General features: G+C 42.5%; 3 protein-coding genes and 1 non-coding gene across 11 annotated transcripts in view; 1 reads left to right on the plus strand and 3 right to left on the minus strand.

The window, feature by feature from the left end:
• Positions 1–1,364, minus strand: part of MEGF11 (multiple EGF like domains 11) — a 255,429-nt gene extending 254,065 nt beyond the window's left edge. For 2 of the 5 annotated variants that reach the window (XM_015873318.2, XM_015873316.2), the window contains exon 1: positions 1,009–1,360. The gene's annotated coding sequence lies outside the window, so the exon portion shown is untranslated. Of the gene's footprint in view, positions 1–1,008 lie in introns of all 5 variants that reach the window. The other 3 variants (XM_015873314.2, XM_015873317.2, XM_015873320.2) reach the window with 3 other exon arrangements.
• A 121-nt stretch (positions 1,365–1,485) lies between these two features.
• Positions 1,486–13,972, plus strand: DIS3L (DIS3 like exosome 3'-5' exoribonuclease). The gene is made up of 17 exons (XM_015873321.2): positions 1,486–1,681; positions 3,253–3,406; positions 4,117–4,245; positions 4,846–4,981; positions 5,475–5,651; positions 6,512–6,590; positions 7,184–7,363; positions 8,120–8,289; positions 9,028–9,189; positions 9,808–10,055; positions 10,581–10,673; positions 11,536–12,069; positions 12,162–12,316; positions 12,422–12,597; positions 12,831–12,976; positions 13,242–13,416; positions 13,492–13,972. Exons 1-17 carry the CDS (start codon positions 1,552–1,554, stop codon positions 13,810–13,812), a joined length of 3,165 nt encoding a protein of 1,054 aa, XP_015728807.1. The 5' UTR covers positions 1,486–1,551; the 3' UTR covers positions 13,813–13,972.
• Positions 13,973–14,556: 584 nt separating this feature from the next.
• On the minus strand, positions 14,557–20,624 carry TIPIN (TIMELESS interacting protein). 4 transcript variants are annotated; one of them, XM_015873324.2, is made up of 8 exons: positions 20,509–20,624; positions 19,083–19,243; positions 18,415–18,508; positions 17,760–17,835; positions 16,971–17,093; positions 16,506–16,569; positions 15,546–15,734; positions 14,557–15,201 (listed from the first exon to the last, which is right to left on the minus strand). In XM_015873324.2, the coding sequence occupies exons 2-8, from the start codon at positions 19,213–19,215 to the stop codon at positions 15,044–15,046; spliced, it is 837 nt and encodes a 278-aa protein (XP_015728810.1). In that variant the 5' UTR covers positions 19,216–19,243; positions 20,509–20,624; the 3' UTR covers positions 14,557–15,043. The 4 variants fall into 4 exon arrangements, with proteins under 4 accessions (XP_015728810.1, XP_015728811.1, XP_015728812.1 ...); XM_015873325.2 differs by lacking the exon at positions 20,509–20,624 and adding an exon at positions 19,949–20,064; XM_015873326.2 differs by lacking the exon at positions 20,509–20,624 and adding an exon at positions 19,912–20,064.
• LOC116653937 lies at positions 15,969–16,104 on the minus strand. The gene has a single exon (XR_004308603.1).
• Positions 20,625–20,722: the final 98 nt, after the last annotated feature.

The following is a 20,722-nucleotide window of genomic DNA, read 5'->3' on the forward strand; positions in this document are numbered from 1 at the left end:
AATAAGCTCACAGCTCCTCAGCATTACCTGCAGCACATGGACTTACTCCAAAGGTCTTACATTTTAGTCTGTAAAACAGTGAACAAATTACAGCAGCGATCTCAGTCACTTTCGATTAATTAACCTTCCTTTTATCGCAGGCACAGAGTGACACAATGTAGGCACACTGATCTGTGCTCTTCACTGTGTCACAGCAGGGAGCAGCCGCTGCATTTCAAACTGAATTCTAGATATTTTCCCCCAAATGTTCTTTCTCATCCTGTCGCCAATGGTTATTCTATATTTGTTCCTACTGAACAAGAGCTCCATCACTTCGGTCTCCATTTCTCCTTTCCTCTCACTTACACAATACATCTAAAATCATCTAGACTATCAACCAAGACCACACTTAAGTCGTCTCTCACCAAGTTTTAACACCTCCTCCTCCTCATATGCTGAGAACTTGGCTTCCACAAACCAGCTCCTTACAGATGGTACTTACATTTACTGGCACCAATTGGTTACTCAGAAATATTAGTCACTGCAGACACACATTTTACAGAATATGGGAAATAGAAGCAAGTAGAATAAACAGGAACACACAGTGACACGCTGCCTTGGCTTTGTCCCAGCCTTTTTTTCTCGTAAGGGCAACTACTGGAGAGTTTGCACCACGTATTAGGTTCAAGTGCGATTATGATGTAGGCATCCTTAAGAAAGTATTAATGACTTTTTAATTGTAAAAATCATCCCCCAGTGTCATACGAGCAGCATTACAGTCTTATTTACAGCACACCGGCCAGGGCCCACAAACACCACGTTGGGTGCCACAACCTTCCCCTGCTTTTCTGTTTGATGTCGATAAATAAGTGCTGCTTCTGGGCCTCGTTCAGCCTCCCAGTGCCTCCCATACAAAACAAGCACACTCCTGCCCTTGGTAACTGCCTGAAAACAAGCGATAGACCCCGAATCTATCTTCTTACGACCAGCTCTCCACCTCACCCCACAGAGCAGCCCCTTCTTTCTCACCTTCCACGGGCACTGCAGACACTTCTCCAGCATTTTCTCCACTTCCTAACCGCTTTCACCACTCCAAAGGGAACCCGTCAGCTCTGAGCAGCACAAACCGGGGCTCTCCTTCTCCTCAGCTCCCACTCGGCACCAGCCCCTCAAGAACTCGCCCTCGGTTTCATCCCTGCTTCTTTCAGCTCGCCAACTTCTCCTCAGCTCCTTCCCACCTTCCCCTTATCTCTCTCCTACGTCTCAGAGCTGCTCCATCCTCGCTCCCTCACTCCCGTCCTTCCCTCAGAGCCGCTCTCATCCCGCTCCCGCCTTCCCCCAGCTCGTGCCCGTCCCTCAGTGCCGCTCTCATCTCGTGCTTTCACACCAGCTCGCGCCCATCCCCAGAACATCCCGCACTCCCCTTGCACGGCTCGTGCCCGCCCCTCGCTTCAGGCCCTGCCCCGTTCGGTTGCACCGCCCCTCGCTTCAGGCCCTGCCCCGTTCGGTTGCACCGCCCCTCGCGCCGCTCGCAGTCCGGCCTGGCGGTGCTCTGCTCCGCTTATCGCCGCAATGCTCCGCACGGAGAAAGTGCTGCAGCTGCGGAGCCAGCAGGGCCGCTCGGTGCGGGTGGTGAGGGAGCATTACCTCCGGAACGACGTGCTGTGCCGCAGCGCGCTGTGCCGGGCCGGCTGTGAGCGCGGTGAGACGGGAAGGGAAAGGCCGGGAGCTGGGCGGTGTGATCCGTGTTGGGCCAAAGGAGGGTGCGACCCTTCGGCCCAGCGGAGCCTGGAGGGTCGGGAGGGCTGAAAGGAACCGGTGGGAGCACAGCGGGGGGGTGGGCGGCACCGAGGAGCGGAGGTGTTAAATTCAAGACACCACCGTACGAAGTATTGAGGGAAAAAATGAAAGAGGAACCGAAGGGAGGTGATGGCTGATAAAGGATTTAGTTGTAAACAGCCCAGGGGTGGTTCTGAAAGGCCAAAGTGCGGCGGGAAACGCGCATTTCACGCCTTATTTCCCTCAAAGGTTGTCTAAAAGTGTTTATTTCTCCTTGGTGGTGATTATAGTGTGAAAGAAATCCGGTGTGTGGCTGTTCCAACCGGGCCCATGCGACATCGTGAAGCGGCTGTAATTGTGCATCAGCTGCGCTCTGTCAGCAGTTCCTGTCCCATAACGGAGCGCTCTGCTCCTGTTCTGCTCCCATTGCACACACGGGGCTTTGCTTTCTGTGACAGCTGTTGTGTACTCAGGTGCTGTTAAGTACATTGTGGATCAGCTTAAAAAGCACAGAATTTCAGTTCTTCCTCCTGAGCTGCAGCTGATGTCAGTGTTGTCACTTCAGTTCTCTGTGCCCATTGCATGGGAGGGCAGAAGGCAGCACAGCATCTTACTGCCAGCTGGATGTCAGGCTGAGTTCATCACTGCTCCCTTGTGCACAGAGACGTGCACAGCTTTTGGCTGTAAGTTACAGACACGTACCAAGATCTCAGCCCTCTGCCCATCACCAACTTCTCTTCTGGGCTTGAATGTAAATAGTGCTGTCGATGTGTGCCAGAATACACCCTTTGTAGTTATTCCAGGTAACTCAGAGGTAAGGTGAACATTAGTTTTCACTCCTGACTGCATGCTGTACTCAGCAAACTTTCCTCCTCTGCATAAATCACACCTAGAGATACTCTGATAACACACTGTGCCGACCTGCAAGTTATTCTGCTCTAATTGTATACAACTGCCCTGCCCTATGGTAACTACAGAAGTACCGGTTTTATTATATCATAATGGGTAAATCAGCAGATGCAGCAGAGTTAATGGCTACCCATCAAATCTTTAGCAATTGCTACAATTTGAGGTGATGTTTTAAGGTTTAATCAGTGCTGGGTTGGTTGTGATAATTTGATGGTGTACCCACAAGGGATGGAGTTTCTCTGGAGAAAATAGTCTAGATTTGGACCTTTCCTCTTTGAGAACGTCATCTTTTACCTGTTTCCTTTTATGTAAAGATGTAGGAGAAGAGCCTGCTCTAAATGGATAGTGTTGGATAGAGAGATTTGGGGAAGCACTACACCTATTGAATGGCTCCGTGAAAAGATTTTGTGGTCTTTCCATGTGGAAGTTGAGGGGAAGAAAAAGGAATGTTACATGCACTTACATGGCATCCCTTTCACAGTGATGTTAGATTTCTTTGCTCTAAATTCCTGGCACTTCAAGTTATTTGAGGAAGCAGTATCGCATCTAAAAGTTTCAATCTTTAATCTCTACCTTATATTTTAGATGGCAAGTTGTTATCGGACGATGTGACTCACTATGTTGTCCCAGACTGGAAGGTTGTTCAGGACTACCTTGAGATCCTTGAGTTTCCAGAGCTGAAAGGTATTATATTCATGCAAACAGCATGTCAAGCTGTGCAACACCAAAAAGGTCGCAGGTAATGATCCTATAACAACTTGTTTATTGTTTTACTACAGATTGAAGTAACTTACTGACTTTGTACAATATTTATTTCAGCAGTTACCCTGAATTAGAAAAATCCCATGCTTAAGTTATTTCTAGGTTTTTCAAAAGCATTAATTCTACAGGAGGTAAAGAAATGTGATCCTTGGTGATCCATAGGCATCAGTGCATGTAATAGTATCTGCTTGATAATGGCATCATTGAACATGTAACATCACTAATGAATTGGATGGCTTGTGACAGCAACAAAGGACACTTTGCAGTAACAATGTGGTTTATGCCACAACTAGATTTTGTGCACCTTTTTGTTCCTGCTGTACTGCAGACGGAGAGCTCATCTTTGAGGGTCAGTCAGTGCTATTACACAGCACTTACCTGAGCAGACCTATATATTGCCAAAGCATCTTCCCTCTGAAACAATAATACAATTTCCTACATGCTTATAATGTTTGAGGGGGGGTTTATCAGAAAACAAATGTGTTACAGAATATTTGTAATGCAACTAAAAAAACTTGCTTAGAGATGATTTTTTACATTTCCTCATCAATGGTGGAATTTAATAAATGCATTTCTTTGTGTGGGGCCATAGTGCTCCTTGAGTTTTTCAGCTGTATTACCAGATGAAAACAAACAGGCGTTATCAAAAGAAAGCACAAGTTGATATTTACCTTTTTTGTTTTCCAGACAGTACAACAAGTTGCGAAATCTAATAAAGGACACTCGTCATGACTGTACAGTGTTTGCCAATGAGTTCCACCAGAATTCTTACCAGCCAAGAGAGAAGGGAGAATCCATGGAGAAATGGCAGACCAGGTTTGCTTTAACATATACAGCACTGCACTGGGTAACATAATGATGCGGTATTTAGAGAGTTCACTTTGTTTTGTTCTGCATAGGCCTGTAGGAGTTCACAGTAATTGTGGAAGCCTATATTGTTATTTAGTGATTAAGAAAGTGTTAAGATTGTTTCAGTAGGATCAGTCAGTGGTTCAGGCCTGACTCAGTTCCCGTACAGGCAGCTGTTTTAACGTTTGCTTCAGCACAATAAAGAGATGGAGCATACTTCAGGTCCTGTTCGATGTAACATATCATAGCCTGTTTAACCCACAGAACCAGACATCTGGCACTTCTAACTAAACTTTTACAAGCTTTTGCTTGGGAGTAATACATTATGCTACAGCTGGGACACATGCAGATGTGCCGAGAAAGAAATGCTTTCTTTTTCTGTGTTTTCTCTGTGCTCATACATGGCAAACAATTTCTTTTTCAGATGTAAAGATTACGTAGCTTGGTGTATCTATCTCAAAAGCATGTGTGTAAATCCAGAGTCTCATTTATACAAAGTCTGCAAATGTCTTGCAAGGAGTAAATGAGATATTCCAGAAATCTTATTTCAAACTTTGGTTTTTTTAGGAGCATTTACAATGCAGCAGTTTGGTATTATAATCATTGCTTGGGTCAGATGCCTGTTGTTATGGTGACAGAAGATGAAGATGCTATCAGGCAGTACGGAAATGAAACAGAAGGAGTGTTTGTGATATCCTTTAAGGTAATGTGCCTTTGAAGGCTGCCTTTGCCATCAGAATGACCAAACAAGTTTCATTTAGGATGTTGAGTAAAACCAACAAGGTTTACTTCAAAGTTACATGGAAATGATTATATGTGTGTTTTGCTTCTATGAGACAATGGAAATTAGTTCTAATTTGGGATAGAGAATCATACAAGAAGTGTAAATATAATAGCAGGTTGCCTGTTTGATGGCATTCTATGAGCAGCATGTAGCTTAGATGGGGTAAATTGCTACTGTATTGTGAATTTCTGGTCTAGGATGTGCCCCTAACAGTCACGTCTCCTTTAGTTTTATTTACCAAATGAATCAAGTTGAATGTGGAACAGTGGGTGGTGTAGAACAGCCACTTGGAAATGCCGTTTGAGTATAGCATGAGGCAGCCCTTGTCCATTATATGTGTTCCAAATGAAGCATTATTAAAAGAGCAGTGACCTCTGAATCCTTCTATTTTTGTTCATATATGTGCATACAGAACTACCTGGATAACTTTTGGCCTGATTTAAAGGCTGCCCATGAACTCTTTGACTCGATACTTCAAGCTCGGCATGAACGGGAGGTAGAAAGTCAAGAAAACAACGGAAAAGAATATCCTGAGCATTTACCCATGGAAGTATTGGAGGCTGGGATCAAATCTGGGAGGTATATACAGGTAAATTGCTATTTAGAGATCATACATAGAACAATGCAATCCTGTGCTTTCTTCTCTTTCTTCTTTTAGTTTCCTGAATTAGACTGATTAGATGGAGAAACATGGATGTAGTGGGAAGAGGCAAATAAAGTTACTCTGAGAAGGCAAGAGTGGGGGGATGGAAGGGATTTGGATTCTCAAAGTATTTCCTGTACTTCACCTTGTGAACAGATGGAGAAGCAAAAAGGAAAATTTGTTATTGGGGATCTTCCTCTAGGTTGATTTTTGAAGTGGAGAAACCAGGTATGATAAGAAGCAACTGTATACAATTCTGAAATATAAATAGTGCTGCATATGGACAGCATTTCTTAATGAATTTCCACACAGCCTGTATTTCAGTCAGTGGAATTAATATACAGTTTTATGGCTGCTCAGGGCTTTTATTTGGGTTGTTAGTGGCTCAGTGTCCTTCTCTTAAAAAATGATCTAAAGAATTAGACGCAGTGACTTGTTCTTTGCTTGACAGTTTTGCGAGCAAGTGAAAATAGAATATGACAAAATAGAGTTTTCTTTCTTCCTTAATATTTAATCTCCAGTATTAGAGCAGGCGGTAATAGTAATCTTACACCGCCTGCGCTCTGAGTAAAAGGTCCTTCACCAGCTTAAAAATGAGATTTTTTTAAAAAGAATTTGTGCTTCTTTCATAGCAGTGAGTACTTAAAGGTCTGGGTTTTACATTCTTTCTCTGTAGGGAAAGCAATTATGTCCAAAATGACCTAAATAGCAGCCAAAACTACAAGTAACCACATTTTTGTTTTATTTCAAGTTGGCTACTTAGAGATGTGGCTCTTTCATTCTCTTTATTCATTTATTACTTCTAGGGTGCACTGAATGTCAATAAGCACAGAGCACAACTGGAAGCTTTTGTTCGACTTCAGGGATTTGGCAGCAAAGAAACAGGTGAAAAGACAAAGAAAGTGTTCAGTGACTTTTTGACACTGCATGCGCTTTTCTCATGAGTCCATGTACCCATATATATATGTATATTTATATAGCTGTTCAGTTATTAAACAAGATGAAAGCTAAGATACTTTAATGCTTGTGTTTTCATGGGCCAGAAAGGAGGATGGAAAATAATCCAGAGACTGAGCCTCCTGAGGACACAATATGCTGTATATCCCCCATTCTTAGTACCTTCTTGTCCTGCTAGCAGGTCTTCTGTAGCTTTTCTGAAGTTGAATACTGTTCAACTTCATACTTAAATACAGAATAACTGTTCTGTGTGTTTTTAAACCTGCTGCCTAAGAACAATGAAATCATCTTGGCCTCTGCTGTGTTGTATCTAAGAGGTTACATTGAGAATTACTTAATATCTCTTCTAAGAAATGAGGGAAAAGTTTTAATTTTCTTGCAATATTAACTACTTTCCAGTACTGTCTTTGGGAAGGATTCATACTGCAAATGTACTTTTCTATGAACTATTATTTCAGCAGAATGCTGCCAAGTGAAGTGAAGGAATTAGTAGTTCAATTTATTTTTTATTTTCAATGTAGAACTTCAAAGTGACATCCTTATTTATGGGACCAGAGCTCGAAATCGTGCAATCCACGGTGATGTGGTAGCAGTGGAGTTACTCCCTTCCCATGAATGGAAAGGAAGGACTGTTGCCCTTTGTGAGAATGAGACTGAGGATAAAGTACCTGCAGACACCACTGGTGATCCCATGCCCACAGGTAACGTAGATCAAATTATACAGTGTTTTATTAAGGGTACCTCACTTCCTTGGTCTGATGTGTGCTGTAGTCTTCATTATATAGTCCTTTTGCTTGGATTTCTTTCACTGACACATTTACCATACCATACCATACTAAGTTTCAAGTGCTTATGCCAAATAAAAGCATTCTAACATAGTCCTGAAATAAAGCCAATGGATTTTCTACTATGTGTGAAATTCAATTCTTTAATTTTATTTTCAGGAATAGTTTGTTTATTCTAAATAAATCCCTAAAAGTATTGAATTTTACATTTATTGAGTTTAAACATTTAATTTGATAAGGTTACAGCTGACTGACAGTAGATGTTAACACATCTGAACTCCAGAATTGCTACAGAAAACATTTGGGGTTCAGATCTCTTGAATGAGGGGGCTGACTCTAGTTGGGAAAGCTGCCAGCTAAGATGATCTTGGCCTGAAAGATTAAATATCAAATACTTTGCTACACAAACACACACTGTCATTTTTCAGAGCTCTACAAGATACTAACTGGTATGTGGATACAGCCCAATTTACAAAGTGTGTGTTCGTGTCCTGTGTGACCAACAGTGAAAGCACTTTTGATTATATAAAAGATAACATCTTTTTGATTCCTTGATTTTAAATAATAATTAATGATAAAGATTTTCTAATAATTAAGTGGAGAATCCAGCTCCCATTACAGCCCAACATTCTGTACCATGGAAACTTATTTGAAAATGTTCCTTATTAAAAGGTAAAGTTGTTGGAATCATTCAAAAGAACTGGCGGGATTATGTGGTCACTTTCCCCTCTAGAGAAGAGAGCCAGTCCCAAGGCAGAAATGCTCAGAAAATCCTTGTAACACCTTGGGACTACAGAATTCCCAAAATCCGGATCAGTACCCAGCAAGCAGAAGCACTACAGGTAATTTGGAAGAAGCATTTCTCTATTGTGTATTTGTACAAAATGGGGGGGGGGGGAGGTGTCATGTGTTCTGATGGTGTTTTTCAAGGCAAAAAGACAGGTAAAGAACTATTAGTTAAGTTTGTAAAATCAGTTCAAGTTCAATACAAAGAAGCGTGTTCAGTTCCTGACAGAACTGTGTCCCCTTCAGGTAATGAAGTATATTTGAGTTCTGAATCTGCGCCATAGTCCAGGTACTCTGGGTTGTTGGGGTTTGTTTTCTGATAATCTGAGGTGATACTTATAGCCCCCATGGTTTTCTTGGATCACTGACTGTAACTTTAGAGAAAGTACAGAGAAGGGCAATGATTGACCTGCCGCTGCTGGAGAAAAAAGAGAGATCTTTGCTTTTTGTTCATTCCTAGCTGCCTTTACTTTGTAATGCTGAGTACTTCACAGCCAAAAGCTAACAAGTAAATTCTGATTGTGAAGAATATTTATTGATGTCTTGGTTTTGCCTTTTTTTTTTCCAAATATACCTCAAGATTCTCCATACATTGACCCAAATTAATCACAGTCAGTAAAGAAATGTAGTTCTAAATATCTCTGCTTCTCATTGTGGGTTTATTTTTCCTTTCTGTAAAGATGTTTAGAGCGGTCAGTCTCTTTGGATTGCACTGTTTGCCTCTGAAAAGCGTTTATGCTGATTGCTTGGCAGGAGCAGATGACTGTTTTAACAGAATAATTGTATTGTTGCAGGATTACAGAGTTATTGTGCGCATTGATTCTTGGGAATCAACTTCTGTGTATCCAAATGGACACTTTGTGAGAGTTTTAGGAAGAATTGGAGATCTCGAAGGGGAAATAGCAGCTATTCTGGTGGAGAACAGCATTTCTGTGGCTCCCTTCTCAGAAATTCAGGTTAGTCTCTATGATGAGGTCCATTGTATGATGTGTCCATTGAAAAACAAAAACTGTTTATGGTGTATTTTTCTGGAATTACATTTGGATGGCATTGGCTTTAGGAATGCTAGAAATTCTCACATCAAGACAGATTTTAAGATAACCTGTTCATGAACAGGAGAGAATTACAGATTTTTAATTCTAATTTGATGTAAATTTTTCAGATATCGTTGTCTTTAAATGTGTTTCTACTACTGACTGTTAAGGCTGAGACTTGTTGAAATTATTGTCTTAAACCTTTTTGTTTCCAACCGGAGCAGGAACCAGCTCTCACAGAAGTGTTTCAATTGTGCCTACAGTTAATTGAAGAATAAAAGAGCATAGGAGACAGTGCACTGTGTGTGTTTGCCACAGCTGCAGTATCACTACAAGAGTATCAGTTGTAGCATACTTTCACATTTTGTTTCCCAGTCTGACTTGGAAAATATAAGGAAAAAGGAATTTGCCAGGGATTAAAAGTTTCCCAACACAAAACTATTAACAGATTAGAAAAGAAAAAGGAAATTCAATCTAATCTGTTTGCTTCTTTGTTTGGGAAGGATATAACTGTATGTCCACCAATAATATTTTGTACAGATGAATGAAATGCCTGTGAGTTCTTCAAAGAGTCCATGGAAAGTGAATCCAGAGGAGGAAAAGAAACGTCTCAACTTGAGAGATACACACTTAATATTCAGCATTGACCCAAAAGGTTGTGAAGATGTGGATGATGCACTATCTGTTAGAACGCTGCCTAATGGGAATCTAGAGCTGGGTGTCCACATTGCAGATGTAACCCATTTTGTGGCAGCAAATTCTTACACCGATGTTGAGGCAAGAGCAAGGTAATGTATTTCCTACAAGTACAAAATGCAGAGCTTGGAAGTTTGTGAGGCCACGCTATGGAAACACTGAGAAATTAATTCTTTCGAAAAAGTTCCTGCTCTCAGTATTTAATCAGGTGTTTTAATATGGCAGATACTCTTTTTTCTATTATTACTACTGCTTGGAGCTCAAACTTCTGAATCACTTTATGAGATGTATTGTCCTTTGTAGGCAGAATGAAATTTAAACTCAATATCCAAGAGAGATGTTTGCTGTCACCGTTAAATGAGTGTATTTTGTACAGCCCTACTTCTTTTGTTAATGGAAGTCGGAGATACAGAGCAAAGCAAACTTAGACTTGTACTGGAGTAATATTTAATTTGACTTCAGTACCGTACCTGCCTGTTGTGTACAAATAACCTTAAGAATAACAAACCACACTACGTGCCCTGTTTGCTGATACTGTAGTTGCACTGCAAACTGCCTGGGAGATAAATACCAGTGAGTCAGTGTGGGAAGAACAGTAAATGTGTTTTATTCTTCAGGGCCACAACTTACTATTTAGCAGATCGCCGTTACGACATGCTGCCCTCTGTGCTGAGTGCTGACGTGTGCTCTCTTCTCAGTGGAGTTGATAGGTAAGATTTTCTAATATATCTGAGGAAAGAAATTTTTGGAAGTAATTTAGTTATTACTACCAGTATTTGTTCAATAACTATATGCATGTTTTGCATTACTAAATCTTCGACTGAAAGAATAACGTATGCTTAAAAATGGCTTCCAGTGTTACATTACTTAGATGAGGTGAGCGCTTTGTAATCCTGTAGCTTGCCAAAATGCAATTTGTTTGATTGTGACAATGCAGCTGATTTTTGATGAAATTAACTACTGACAGAATAAATCTGATGCAAAACCAGGGTTTCCTACCTGTTAGCACTGTTGAGATCTTCAGACAGCAGCAGTTATGGGGAATGCTGATTCATGTTGATGACTTTCTCAGTTAACAGTAAATGTTAAGTATCCAGCTGTCATTCCTCGTTCAGTTTTATTGGGCTTAACTCAGTAGTGCTGCTAAGAACAAAGGGAATGTTTTATTCTTCTGCATCTGTGCCCCCACTCTTTGATTATCAGTGCAGCTTTTGGGCTGGCCCTACCAGTTCTGTCACCATATAAGAAACCGACTTCTCTAAAAAAAAAGGTTATTAATTTTGTTCCATAGTTAGACTATGCCTGTTTTGTGGATGCACAGAAATAAAAATGTTTCATCACGTGGCACAGAGTAACTGTGTGTGCATGGGCTCTGAATTGTTACTATTTGTAACCTAAGTAGCAGGGGGTCATAAACAGCTGAAATAAACTATTGCAGTGTAATGGTGCTTCAAAACAGATGTGGAAAGAAAATCAGCACAGAATGAAATCTGTAAGTTTGCAACAGTTGGATGTGCTCGAAATGTTGAGTCAACCAGAACTGCTTAAAGAATTGTGGGTTTTATTTTTAAGGTACGCTGTCAGCGTCTTGTGGGAACTAGAAAGAGAATCGTACAAGATACTGAAAGTCTGCTACAACAAAAGCATCATTCGGTCTGCATACAAGCTAGTCTACGAAGTAGCACAGGGGTTATTAGATGGGGACACAAGTGTTGTTGATGAGATCCTGGAACTGAAAGACTTGGATGGAAAAACAAGAGAGAAGAAATTGTCTGAGCTGGTTTGGGCGATATCAAAACTCACCGATATAGCACGACACATTCGAGCTGAGCGGGACAGCTGCGGTGCTCTGGAACTAGAAGGGGTAGAAGTCCGAGTGCAACTGGATGATAAAAAAAACATTCATGATCTCATCCCCAAGCAGCCCCTGGAAGTACACGAGACTGTAGCAGAATGTATGATCCTTGCAAACCACTGGGTGGCAAAAAAGATTTCAGAAAGCTTTCCTCATCAAGCTTTGTTACGTCAACACCCTCCACCACGGCAGGAATTTTTTACTGACCTTCAAGAATGTGCCAGCGCCAAAGGTTTCTCAATAGACACACGGTATCTTTTACTGCTTCTCTTAAGCACTTTAACACACTTTAACTGTGATCAGGGTAACATAAATCTGAATAAAATTAACACTTTTTTGACAGGTCTAACAAAGCATTGGCTGAGTCCCTGGATAAAGCGGAAGATCCATTGGATCCAATTGTAAATAAGCTGTTGCGATCTATGGCCACTCAAGCAATGTCAAATGCATTGTACTTCTCAACTGGCTCTTGTTCTGAGGAAGAGTTTCATCATTATGGTATCCTGACACTTTCATTTGTTATAAAATTCCCCTTATTCCTGAACTGCTGTGGGGCAGCTGAATGCTCTGATTGCTTTTCATCGCTTCCTTTTTTATTTGTAGGACTCGCTTTAGATAAGTACACTCATTTTACTTCTCCTATCAGAAGATACGCTGATATAGTTGTCCACAGACTCTTGATGGCAGCAACTCTGAAGGAAACTAAGGATGTTAAGGAGAAATTATTCAGTAACAAGGATCTTGAGGAATTGTGCAAACACATTAACAACAGGAACAGGGTAAGGTGGTCACTGTGTGCGTCTGTGTTTGCATGTTACCCAGGGAAAGAGGATACCGCTCTGCTGTGACTTTTGGGTACTACAGCATTGCAACACTCCTTCTAGATACAATTTGTTTTCAGCAGGTTAGGGAATAAGTAATGGAAAAAATATATATAATATCAAAGCCATACAGGCTTCTGAGAATATTTACCTGTCCTTCTGTCTTCTCTTTTTGTGGGGGGTGCCTGCAGGCAGCCCAGCATGCTCAGAAACAGTCTACTGAACTCTTCCAATGCATGTACTTCAAAGATAAAAGCCCAGAAACAGATGAGCGCTGCGTAGCAGATGGAGTTATCTACTCGATCCGAACAAATGGTGTGCTTGTTTTCGTGCCAAGGTAAGTTGATTTGAGCTTGGACTGAGACTAAAAATCAGACATTTGCTTCTGAAATGCTGCGAGGTCACCTCTGGTCCTTGAGAAATGAAGCACTGACTGATGACTGCATTTTAGATTTTCTGTAAGTCATGAACATTGTTTTTTCCATGTTTTAATTCTGAAAAGGAGACGCTATGGAGAAAGGATTGCTCAAATTAGCAAGGTAACCGAGAAGGTTTCTGAAGGATTTCTATGCTCATGCCTACACACCTGCTTTTTTTTGTAGATATGGAATCAAAGGTGCTGCTTACATGAAAAACAAGGAAGGCTTAGTCCTGTCTTGTCAAGGTGAGGGAAGCTGTGAGTGGAAGCCTGGATCACTTCAGCGGTTTCAGAATAGAATTACTTCCACTACAACCACTGGAGAGTCGGTTACATTAAGCCTCTTTGATCACATCACAGTGAGTACTTAATTTGAAGAAAGTAAAAGGAAATAGCATAGTCAGCAATAAAATGATTTTTAAATTGCTTTTAAGGTGAAGATACTCGTGCAGACTTCCCGCTGCCACGCTGACACAATCAAGCTTGAAATAATCAAGAACGCCCCATTCCAGACTTCAGCCACAGAAATTTCCAAGAAGAATTTTGGCGTGGTGAAATCTGACTTAGTCAGAGCAGTCAGTCAGTCTGCGGAAGCGCTGAGCGCCCAGGAAAAAGCAAGAAGTGCAGTAATTGAAGAACAGTGTCCGGAGTATCAGGAGTACTGCCAGACAAAGGGAGCAAGTTTGTACCAGCTGCTGGAGGAGATCAGGGACTGGGCTCTATTAGATGTCTCAGCTGATGCATGTAGTTGTTGATGCTCTGCTTACAGTTACTTTGTACAATTTGTATATTTTTAAAAATGAAGTCATTTTAATGAGATAAATTGTCTGTTTTAAATAAGATCTCTTTGTAGCTGATCATGAGCATGCGCAACAAAGATTTTTTATGTGATAAATGTTACCTTCCAGACTAAAACCCGTGTTGAGAATCCTTTTGTTTGTCGTTCAATGAAAAAAAGCCTGCTTACCCTTGTTCTCCATACATTACATTCTTAAACCTAAAGTATTGCTTTACCATCATCCTAATTAGTACAACTGGTGGTTCTTTTCCACTCTATTGAGTTTTAACTCATACCTACGTTCACACAAAATGAATTCAGTCACACTAACCCAGAACCTCCCTTATGCACAATTCCCCAGCTGCACAACTGGCATCATATACAACCCACTGACATGAACTTGTTTCACCTGCCTTATGTGCAACGTTGGGCCTCAGGTAGGGCTGAGCAAGTCTGCTCTATGCTGCTGGGTAAGGCATTCTCAGGGCTCTGGCACAGCTGTCATCCTTGAAACTACATTCATTCTACAGAGCAGAAGAGTGCACTGGACTGCTGCAGCTATCGCATAAGAGAGGAAGAAGACAGTACTGTGACAGTACAGAGCTTTAAGCCAGGAAACAGGATCAGATAAAGTGAGACTAATTCAGTCAAAGCCAAAACACAATGTGCGATGACTTGCACAAATTGGGAAGTTGAATTTAAACTGCCTCATGCAAGAATTTGTTTGACTTTTGAAATTTAATAACTTCCATTTCATAAGAAACGCACACAACTACTTGGTGAGTTAAAAAAATATCCAGGATTCCTGTTCAAGTATAACACCATTCTCTATCATGTATCCTGCATCAAAGATGTGCACGCAAACTTAACATCTCAGTCAAATTCAGTTTGACATCAACTGAAGGATGTCAGAGTAGGCCAGGAAAGCCATTTCCTAAACAATGTCAGTAAGAGAACAAAACAGTCTCATCTGCAGCTGAAGAACAGTGTTCTGCTTTCCAACATAGGGAGCGATTCATCTGCAGCTTCATGAAAACAGCTGTGACCAGCTCCCCAGACGTAACAGTTAAGGCTTTCCTGAAACCCCTGGAGTCAGACTGGAAAGAACCAGCAATGTTTCAATACAAGCGGTAGGAGTTGGCGTCCTATGAAGGACCCCCCTAGAGTTGGGGTCCTATTAAGAAAGTCCTTCAAAGCATGAGGAATGGTCACTGCTTTTCACTGGCACATTGCAATTCCTTTTCTGTGTCTTCAGTCTCTGTAACAGCAACACTGGCCGCAGTAACTTGAGTGTCTTCTAAAGCACCAATCATTTCCTGAGCAGCGGGGATGTTAAACTCCTCTTCAGGATAACTATGAGAGAGCCCTGATAAAGGAAAAACAAAATGCCTCCTGTGAGAAAATGCTGTTGCTGTGTGCCTGATGGCTGCAGTTTCCGTTGCCTGAATCACAACCTTCAGGAAAGCCAACACTAGAATCAACTAGCAAGTCAGCCTCACTTCACCAGAGACAAGCTATCACAGTTCAGCTTGTCAGCTGGGGAGAGTGGATCTCTGAGCTTTACAGGGATCTACCTACGGGACTGTAGTTTAAGATCAGGAGTTACAGTTCTCTACTCTCTAGTAAAGCAAGTACCAAGGACCTTTTCCTCAGCAGCTCAGCTGTCAGAACCTCTCAGGCTGAGCTTACACTGACACTAGAACTGCTTACCATCATGCTGGGACTGGCTGTTTAACTGCATCTTCGCTTTCCGACGTTCCAAGGCCAGCTGCCTGTTCCTCTCGATTCGCTGCTGCTGCTCTTCAGTGAGAGTTGTAACCGGGAGAGAATCGAGTTCTCCAGAGAAGGAATGTACGTCTTCGGTGGGCGCATCCAGCCCATTGCTTCCACCTCCACCACCTGGGTAAAAAGGAATGGAGGGAGAGAGCCAGAAGGAGCAGGAAGCATCACACTGAACACAGACCTTCCACTAAATATATATCAGAAAAGCATTTTAAGTAACTCCTGATTATATTCCACATTTTAAAGTTGTATTTTGAGTAGGACAGCCACGCACACTTTCCAGCTGGTGACTTACCAGCCGTACGGTTGCCAGTGCGGTTCAAGAACACACCAGCACTGTGCTGCAATACAGATGTACGGAACCATCGCACAGAACATCTGATACCTCTACAGATACTGTCGGCAGGAACCATTAACCTCACTATCTGTGGCTGCTCACGGCTGCATTCCATTTCTAGCAAATGCAGCCAACAGCAAAGACAGCCACATGTCATCAACCGCCCAAAGGCAATGCCCACAGGCAGGGCAAGGCTTTACCATCACACAGCTTGTTCATCAGAACTGAACTATAAAAAAGTGCAGATAATTGCTTCAAGAGAGACCCACAGGGAGAGAGAATATAAATATTTGCAATGGACGTTAGGAAAGACTACAAAGTTCTTATTCCTACTAAAAGTTCCTTTCAAGCCACACACTTTTAATACGTACAGGAAGCATTTTATTCTGAGTCTGGTTTTACAGCTCTAAGTCCTACATAAGCCTGGTTGTAAAGGAGGACCACTCAACAATAGCTTCTACAGCAGGAAAATGTACCACAATCATGAACTCCTCGTTAGTAAGAGGGGCAGTACAGTTTTAAGTACTGAACTGAGAGTGCAACAAACTTACCTTCATGAGCTGCGAAGTCTTCATGTAAAATAGGAAGATCGAGTCTAATTCGTTTTAGGCAGGTCTGCAAATGAGGAAAAATTAAACTAGGGATGTTTCATCTATGAAAAAATCTTGTCTTACATTGATATGTTTTTAACAGTATTCCCAGTTTTTCTTTATGCTGTACTATTCTGAAATAATATTTCTTTCATGCATCTGTTCGACCCAAAACTTAAATACCACAATCATTTTTCTAGTTCTTATTCTATCATCAGCCACATGAAGCAACATTCTTTATAAGCCTCTGAGTCCAAGTTCAAGCATAAGTAGTTCCTGCACTCTAACGCTGATTGCTTCTGTAGAGATGCCCTATTAAAGGAGATCCATATAACTTAAATCTTCTGCTGTGTGCCTGTTCTCCTAAGCCAACTCCTTATACTGCTCATTACTGCATGAAAGCAAACCGACAGGAGTAATACATACCTGAACCTCCTTTTTGTTTCCCAAAGACTCTACTTTGTCAATAAAATCATCAAACTGCAACTTTGGAAATAATCTATGAGCCCAATGCTCCATGTGTCGTAGAAGCATCTTCAGATCCTCTGCCTTGAGCATAAAACAAGAAATCCAGCTGTTAGAAGCAGATTAAATCAGCAAACTGCAGAGGGAAACATGATAGCAATGTTTCTGGAAACACAAAGTGCCCACAGTTGGAAAATCTCTTGAAAATCAAAATAATATGAATGCTTGGGTAACCTTCCATCCTGCTATCAAGTTTGTAAGTGCAATTAAAGCTGGAAGAAAACAAGCAATAAGAGCTCGGGAAAAGCATTTGCGTGCACTGTGAAACACTTGGTAGGTTTCTGAGATGCCTTTAAGCAATGCAGGTGCAATTCCCAACTAAAATTTCACAGGGCACAGCTGGTATTTATTTTGATGTATGTTTTTGTGTGTTCTGCATTCCAGATTACCTAGGAAATCCTGTAAAGCGATTCCAATTCCCAAAACCTCTTTTTGTGGGTAAAACAGGGACAGTAACCGGCATGGTTTAAGATTAAAATGTCCATTTCACAAAGCAGCCATGCAGAGTATTATTTTTCAATCTTGCAACTACAAACCACAGCAGGATGTGCCCAAATACTGTCAGAAAGCTGCTGTTTAACCAGAGTTCGGTATCAATCCTCCCCACACCAGACAGGCAGCAATCTGTTGATTTCAGCTAATCTGCCAGGAAACACCCCAGAAGTTCACCACGTCTTCACCACGTCTTACCTCGTGCCCTTTACCCTTGAACTTCACACTGTCAAACATGTGTCTTAAGGCAGGAAGTCCTCTTTCTGAAACTAACCTGTAAACATGCAATGGTAAAATTACCTGAAATCCAGCTTCCTCCTAATGAAAAAGAAACAAGCACACATTCTCCCTTATCACCCGAAGCTACAGAACTCTATTCAGGACAGATGGAGAAAACACAGGAAATAAGACTGCTGTAAGACTTGAGAGTTTCTGAAAATACACAATACATACATCCCCAGTCCAAACAGCTTTTTTATTAGGATTACACGGAAAGAAAATGGAACAGTCATTTCTGGTACCTACACTGGCCATGTAAAACTTGATACACAACCCAAGCCTTCAACAGTATGTTTAAAACAAAATGTACCTGAAGCTTAGGTACTTTCTAATGCTCGTGAGGAACTTACACCAGTTTTGGCAGTAAGAGCAAGGAAAGTACTTGCATCCTTTACAGGCAGTTTATCTACTTCAGATGCAAGTCAGGTGTCAGCATTAATTACATAACACACCTCGCAGACATCACTGTACTGAGGATTCACTCAAGTGCACTTGAAATCACAGTAACCTTAATTACCACATCACAGCCATGCACCAAGTTTATCAAGGAAAGAAACACTAAGTCCAAAAATACCTGTGAGCATCTAGTTTAGGTATCGATCTTTTAACTGCTTTCCGTGCAGCTGCAGAAGAATCCTTTGTTTCTGACTGCTGGTTTCCATCCAGATCTAACCAAGAAAATCACACACTGTAAGCATACAGCACAAATGGCTCACTCACTTTTTGATTCAGGCTAATACTCATACATTTGACTGCAATGGATACGGCACCACAATCCATCCCAGCAGTAATTACTATCACACTGATTTCTTGTTTAAGACTTTGCCAGTCTAAACATCAGACACCCAGGAGTTAGAACTCTAATTTTCGTACATCAAGAATTACGTACTTCCTGCTCCCTTGTTCCACACACAGAACATTCCATATACAATTGATAGAAAGTAACTTGAACTTTATTTTTTGCTTTCTGTCTTTGTCTTAAGATAGAAAACCAACAACCAAACTCCTACCATCTCCCTGGAATGCTGGCAGTCTTGTGTGCATGCATGCAAACATTCCCATGGCATCTACAAAGGTAAACTCACTGCACAAGTATGGATCAAGAACAACTTAACTGCTTTTTTTACTCTTGGATTATTTTTACTGAGTAAGCACAACACATTGAAGTAGAACTCCAACAAAGCTGATCTCTCAGCATTTCATTCTATACTGAAAAATCTCCAGGGTTCACAGGGTTCTCACCTCCATTAGCTTGAGCCCATTCAACATCAGCTCTTCCTGGAGACGCAGGAGGTGGGAGGGGTGGAAATGTTTCATCTTCTGTATTCTCATAATCAGGGAGATCAAACAAGTTGTTCTCCAGAGGATCTATCATGGCCACAGATTAACTTTTCTTCCTCCTCCTGTGGGAAACAAAGAGCAGATGAGAGAACTGGGATGGGGAACTCCAAAATTCCACAGTGGAGATGTGGTCAGGGGACACAGTGGGGGTGAGTTGGGATTTGGGGGGTCTTGGAAGTCTTTTCCAACCTTAACGAGCCTATGAAATATCAGAAGCATTTAAAAAGAATGCAAAAACCAACAAACCTGCCACAGAAACAAACATCAGCTACGTGAGACCCAGCCCTTCCACAGGAAGCTCTGCCAAACAGCACGTTACATAAATTAAGCAGCAGATACTATGCAGAAGGATGACACAACCCAGTATTGCCGAGCCAAGTAAATTATGGGCTTCTCACACTTGGTTACCTGGGAGTGGTGGCTGTGGGTCGTTGTAAGAACACAAGCACACAACAAAAGCATTTCAGACTAAGTGCTTTTCAAGCCAGCTGTTATCCACACAAACTAACAACTTTAGTCTCCTGAGCTGCGGGTCCCCCAACCTACAGCTTATCCCTTCAACCCACAGGCCAGGGCCGAGGTCTCTCAGGCTCATGACGGCCCCAGCTCCTCACATCCCCGCTCACCAGGCTGAGGGCTGTTGTATCTCTCCACAGCCGGGCTCACACACAGCTCGCCCCGACAGGAGCCCGCCACGACGCCCAGAGCCGCACCCTGAGGCCCCGCTCCCCTCACACCTCCAGCCCTGACGGTTTTCCCCTTCCTACCGCCTTAAGGAGCTTCTCTCCTGCTTTCAGAGCGCTGGGAGCTCCGGACGAAGACACCAAATACCGCTCAAATACCACACAAATACCACACAGCACAACACCGCACAGCACCGCACAGACACCGCCGAGCTGAGGAGGCTCCCCCGGCCGGCCGGGCTAATGCGCATGCGCAGCTGCTGCGCTCCGCCGCTGTTGGCGCCAAGTCCGTTGGGCGGAGCTGCGTGTAGCGCCGGTAACACTGAGCGGGTTGAATTAACACCGGAGTCAGAGGTTCGAATCCCCCCTGTGGCGCGAGTGGTAGAAGTGCCGCTCTGCAGCACAGACGCTCGAATCCCGGGGGTTGGACTCGATGATCTCTGAGGTCCCTTCCAACCCACACGGGACTGTGATACTATGATACACGCGTTTCCCTTCAGCCCGAGTGATTTTACCCGCGTTTAAAACGCGTATTTCTAAATAGATGAGCATCTCTTGCAGTCAGCACCACATAACGTTGTGCTGAGAGCGGTAATCGCTTGATATCCCAAATGTATTTAACAACAAGTCATGGTTTATCTTACTTTGGTCGTACTGTTTCCAAGCTCAGCTCCCGGTGCTGGCACGGCGTCGGTCCGCCTTCCCCTCCCTCACTGCGCATGCTCCCGCTGGCCGCGCTTGCGCTTCCTTGTGGCCGGTGATTGTGCGCATGCGCAGTTCCGGGGCAGGGCGCACTTGGATCCCGTGCAGTTATTTTCCGCCGTGCTGTGCGCGCTCCGCTCTGTGTGGTTCCGCTCG

The sequence above is a fragment of the Coturnix japonica genome, chromosome 10 (assembly GCF_001577835.2).
Source record: "Coturnix japonica isolate 7356 chromosome 10, Coturnix japonica 2.1, whole genome shotgun sequence".
NCBI classification, from domain to species: domain Eukaryota; kingdom Metazoa; phylum Chordata; class Aves; order Galliformes; family Phasianidae; genus Coturnix; species Coturnix japonica.